This window comes from Stylophora pistillata, chromosome 1, assembly GCF_964205215.1.
Source record: "Stylophora pistillata chromosome 1, jaStyPist1.2, whole genome shotgun sequence".
In the NCBI taxonomy this organism is placed as follows: Eukaryota; Metazoa; Cnidaria; class Anthozoa; order Scleractinia; family Pocilloporidae; genus Stylophora; species Stylophora pistillata.
In genome coordinates this window covers 880001-885685 of record NC_142519.1, presented here as the reverse complement: position 1 = coordinate 885685, position 5685 = coordinate 880001, and the positions used below count along the sequence as shown (strand labels likewise).

General features: G+C 43.1%; 1 protein-coding gene and 1 pseudogene across 1 annotated transcript in view; one reads left to right on the top strand and one right to left on the bottom strand.

Annotated features, from left to right (window-relative positions):
* Positions 1–2071: 2071 nt before the first annotated feature.
* Positions 2072–4148, bottom strand: LOC148740724 (uncharacterized; annotated as a pseudogene).
* An 844-nt stretch (positions 4149–4992) lies between these two features.
* The window catches only part of LOC148740722 (uncharacterized), a 10273-nt gene continuing 9580 nt past the window's right edge, over positions 4993–5685 (top strand). The window contains exon 1 of the mRNA XM_088741608.1: positions 4993–5685. This exon is cut by the window's right edge and continues 504 nt beyond it. Within this exon, the coding sequence (XP_088597734.1) occupies positions 5041–5685 (645 nt within the window). The 5' untranslated portion in view covers positions 4993–5040.

Here is a 5685-nt window from a genome sequence, read left to right as displayed (position 1 = left end):
TTGTGTTTTACCAAATTGTTGCGCCCGTTGCTGAAGCGCTGGCGTTCCATGGGGCATACCTACTTTGTATATCTTGACGACGGTTTTTTAGTTCTAACGCGCACCTTCATTCGGTTGCATTATTTATATTTCAGTTTTGTTTTGCACGGGATTTATCACTCGAGTCGCAGTGGATCCCCAGACCACTGAATGAGAAAGCTGATCAGCTCAGTAGGTTTGTCGATAGGGATGATTGGTCTCTGAACCGATCTGTTTTCAGCCTAGTGGATGCTAAGTGGAGTCTTCACACAATCGATCGTTTTGCAACTTATTACAATGCTCAGCTCCCGCGATTTAACTCGAGGTTTACTCCTCCTGGCTCTAATGGGATGGACGCCTTGGTGCAAGACTGGAGTTGCGAGAATAACTGGATATATCCCCCAATCAGCCTCGTAGTCGATTCCGTCTGTCACCTGACATCATGTGGCGGTCGCGGAACCTTGATCATTCCAGAATGGCTCTCGTCGTAATTTTGGCCTTTTCTACGCCAGGAATGTCAGTTTAAGCCGTTCTTGGTAGAGGTTTTTGCCCTTCCAGCGATAAGCAACCTTCTGGCAGAAGGGCCGGGATAGAAGCAAATTATAAATCCCGCGCGTCAGTGTTTCGCGGCTGCGCAAAATTTAGAGTATTAGCTTTACGCTTAGATATTCAATGAGATTCCTTTTCTGTATCCACGTAGCAAAGGGGTTTCTGTAACTACGCTTAGGGATGAATTTAAAAAGCACATACAGCCTTTCGTGGATGATGTTTCCAAGTTCGGTATGCATAGTATTAAGTCTGGTGCCGCGTCCAACCCCGCTTGCGGGCGTATTCCAGGTGACCCACTGGATATGTTTGCGGGGTGGAAGTGTCCTTCTTCAAAAAGTAGGTATATTAAGCACACGTCTGATGACTTTTTAAGCGTGTCAAAAGCACTTTTGCTTTAATTTCATTGTTCACGTATATTGTTGTTCTTAGATGTAGTTTGCCTATGTAGCGTATATTTAACGTAGTAGTCCTGGCGGGCGACGCGAGTTGTGCCTGGCCCGTCTCAGATTTCCTGCCCTTGTTTCCCCAAGAAGTTTTGAGGACAGGTTTTTTCTAGCCACCCTGACACACTCGCTAAATGATTTTGTCAATTCTCTATTTCAATTTGTATTATGTATATTGCTGATTAAAGTGCAGATATATGGCATTTACCACACAGGCCATACTCCAGTATTCTCTATGATTTGTAGCATATCTTGCAGTCATTTTACGTATTTCATTTTACGTATTTGAATTGGTGCAGAAAAGTAGGTCTCAGTTAAGATTTAGCTAATCGCCGGCTTAGGGCGCCTTTGAGCTTCCTTCAATAGTGTCAAAAACAGAGAATCAGAGACAGAAAACAGCGAGAGAGAGGGGGGAAAAGTTCTGGATGGAAGTTTAAAGGGGGAACACGGCCTTTTCCCGCAATAAGACCACACTCTACTGTATCATCTGTATACGCGCGTCTTAGGTACGCACACGCACCATAGGCATCCTGACTGGCGTCACAAAATACGTGAACTGCGGTTTCTCGGTAGGCTTCTGTTCTTGAAGTAAAGTTCTTGGAACTTCGTCAAGCTTCTCTGTTTCCCTGTGCCATTCACGCCACTCTCGAAGATCAACTTCTTTCAACTCATCATCCTACCCGTAGTTCACACGATTCAGATTCTGCAAGATGATGTGACTTCTGATAGTGAAAGGGAGGAAGAGTCCTCGTGGATCCCAAACAGAGAATGCTTGGCTCAAGATCTTCCTCTTTGTTGTACCTGGAGCACCCTTAAGTCCGGTAAAGCGGAGCATATCCTCCTGGGCATCCCAAATGACGCCCAAAGTTCTGTCTGTTGGCAACTTGTCTTCGCTCAGCTCGAGGAATGTCGGAGATCTATCTTGCTTCGAGATGGTCGCCAAGACGTCTGGGTCATTCGTCAGCCACTTGTGCAAGTGGAAACCTCCACGGCGTAGTAACTCCGTCATATGCTTCCGCATTTCAATAGCCTCTTCACGAGAATCTGTTGATGGTAGGCCATTATCCATATAAAAGTGCTTGTAGACTGCTTTCACACCCAAAGGTAAATTTCTGTGGGTAAATCATAGTATAGTTCGCTCTGGATGGTGCAGACACTTCTCCAAACACTGTTCTCTCGAACTGATACACACTCGGTTCTTCTCTCAGAGAGTCCCTCCATAAGAATCTCATCGCCGGCTTGTCATGGTCAGGGAGGCGAAGCATATGGTACATTTCTTTCACATCAGCAGCCAATACAATTCTTCCTTCGCAAAACCCGAGGAAGACTCCAAACAGAGAGGACAGAAGATCTGGCCCTGTATAGATGTTATCGTTCAAACTTTGTCCCATGAATTTTGCAGATGCATCGTAAACTCTTCTGAGACGATCAGGTTTCTTGGGGTTAATGACAAATCTGTGTGGTAAGTGCCAAATCACTTTACTATCGCACTGTACTTCCTCTTCACTCAGTTTCTTCACATAGCCTTTCTCAATGTCATCCTGGATCGATTTTGCATATCTCTCTCTGACCTTAGGACAGTTCTCAAACTTCTTCTATAGGGATTGCAGTCTCTTCTTTGCCATTTCGTAATTGTTGGGTTTGCCATTTCGTAATTGTTGGGTAGAGACGGTTCCTCTTCCCTCCAAAGTAGGCCTGAATCGTATGCATCTTCATTCGCATTCTTAAAGGTTGTCTTCTCCATTAGTGACAATGCTCGCTTATCCTCAATTGAACGAGTTGGATCTGCTAGCTTCACCACACCTAACGTTTCTATCTCTGACTGAGCCACGACCAGCTGCTTCAGCTCCTCATCTTCAACTGAACTTCTTTCGTATACCTTGAACCCATTGTATGGAGAAACTACTCCTCGCTCACCAGGTAACCAGTTAGTCACCGCCCATCCAAGTAGGGTTTCAACCGCATAAGGTAATCTGTCAATTTCTGGTTGACCAGAGGGTTTAACAATTTGTTTTGGTAGAATCAAATCAGAGTTGTTAGTTCCAATTATGAGCTGCACTGGACCTGTGTCGGTGTCACGTAAGTCCAAGTCCTTCAGGTGCTGATACTCTTGCTTGATTGTTGACCACTTCAACTTCGGATCCGGACCATTCAGGCCAGGGATTGTTTTCACATCTCGCAAAGTATACTGAACTTCTTCTCTTCCGACTCGTGCCACATGGCATTTCTTGACGTGCTGGGAAGTAAACACCTTCCGCACATTTACCCTTGAGTTTCAAGATCTACTTCTTTGCCGTGAAGTCCAAGGGAGAGTGCTAAACTTTCATCTATTAGTGTTGTGTTACAGCCTAAGTCACGCAATGCCATCACTTGTTGTCTTCGTGCTTCTCCAAAGACAGCTATGGGAAGTACTTCAACGAAAGCACGACCACCAGCTTCACAACCTACGTGCGCTGACTGGCGATACCCTTCGTGGGGCTCCACAGACTGACATGGTGATGAGTCTTCACTTTCCAAGGATACTTGTGGAGGGTCCCTTTCAACATCTGGCACTCGTTCAGATTCACGTTTCGAACTGCGGTATTAGATAGGTATGATGCACGATCCTCGCAGTAGATAGCGCTATTTAAGCAATAGCGAAAATCACTAGTATCGCACTAGTAGTAACTGCACTAGTATCGAAGAGGTCAGTGGTTCGAGTCCCGTACAGGCCTGATTTTTTTCAGGTCTGATTTTCGCTATTGCTTAAATAGCGCTATCTACTGCGAGGATCGTGCATCATACCCAACAACAACAAAAAAACAATTTCATACGAAGGCGATCACAAGGGCATATGGTATTTGAAGGACTGGACTGGACTAGACTAGTAAAACGCGGACTAGTAAAACGCGGACTAGTAAAACGCGGACTAGTAAAACGCGGACTAGTAAAACGCAGACTTAACAACAAAAAAAAAATTTCATACGAAGGCGATCACAAGACTTAAAAGCGAGCCAATTTAGTGAGTGACAATCCCTGTTTGACCTTTAAGCTACACATGGGTTTGACATGCACCAGATACAAACGAATTTATAAGTTTAGGCTAAGAAAGAATTTTATTCAGCACCAGTTCAAAATCCTAAAATACGCTTTCGTCATAAATTTCACGGCAGAAACGCAGGAATTCGATGAATAAAAGTCGCATTAAATCTCCTTGTGTCTAGGTAGAAAGAGTCTCATTGACTTCAGCTTTTCGGTGGAAGACGGAATAACCGATTTACACACGCCATTACAGAAAACAAACAAGCAGACTGACGACTCCAAAACACATATTTGCATTCACTTACAATTTCACTTTCCGTGACATTTTAAAACGGAACAGAGGTAAATCTTCGAAGATTAATCGTCGTTGGAAATAAAAAATACTTTTCGTAAGATCTCTGTTTTTCTCTTTACGAGAAAATCGTTGCATGATCAGTTAACTCGTGTGTGTTTGTCACACAAGTACTGCTGTTTCTTCAAAAGCGTATGCTTCAATTGACAGGTGTCACATCGTGACAGTTACTTTTCCAAAAAATTTTTGAAAATTTGTTCGGAAGCCTTTTAACTATCTTTACACCGACAAATAAAAATGTTTCGGGAAAGCTTTCTCTTTAATTTGAATAACGTTTGTTTTCTTTATAACTCACTCGCTATAAAATTGTTAAGTTCAAGGAGGAATTTCCCGTAATTAAACTCGTAATTGTAGCCCTAAATCATTCGGGTTCTTTTGGCAATCAATTTTTTTATGTTTTAGAAAAAAATCAAAATGTTATTCACCAGCATAGGTCGGTCCGTATTGGGAATAACTGTGCCCTCGGTCTTGAGGATCTAATACCTCAGACACAGTTTTTCCGAATATGGACCTCCCGGCTGGTGAATAACATATATGTATTGAGAGACGTTCCCTTATTTTGCTACAGGAAACGGAAATGGGTCTTTTGACCTTTAATCTCATCAAAGATTCGCGCCAAAATTTAACATTCATCTCCATTGTAATTGTTGCGGAAAGATGGCAGCTTCTTTCAAGCTATCGTCTCTCGTTAAAAAACGAAAACCTCCTGTGAATTTTCCGTATTTCGAATGGAGGGACATAAGTATAAAAGAAGAGCTTGGAAGTGGGACGTTTGGCTCGGTGTATCTGGTGAACTACGACAAAGAAAAGCAAAATGTCATCGTAAAAAAAATGAAAGGAGAGTCGGCCGAGGCTAAACAAAGATTTGAGAAAGAGGCTGCAATACTCAACGCGGTAAAGGGCCACAGAAATGTGTGTGAATTCCTGAAATTTTGCCAAGAACCGTACGCTATCATGATGGAGTACTCGTTTTTCGACTTTAATTTCCTTGAAGTTGAAAAGAAAGTGAGTTCCCTTGAGGATTTCATTCATTTCATTGATGCCGAGTTTGAGTTCGAGTCTTTCTCAGATGTGTTGGTGCTATGCGCAAGGGATGTTGTAACTGGGCTAGATTATCTACATAGCCACAACATAGCCCATAGAGACCTAAAGCTTGGAAATACTCTGGTTTCCATTAACCATTATATTACAATGGATAGTGACTGGGCTAAGGTGTACACTGAGTGCCCCATTGTCTGCAAACTTGCCGATTTTGGTCTGAGCAGATCTCCAGACATGCAGACAACCTCATTCGTACAAACA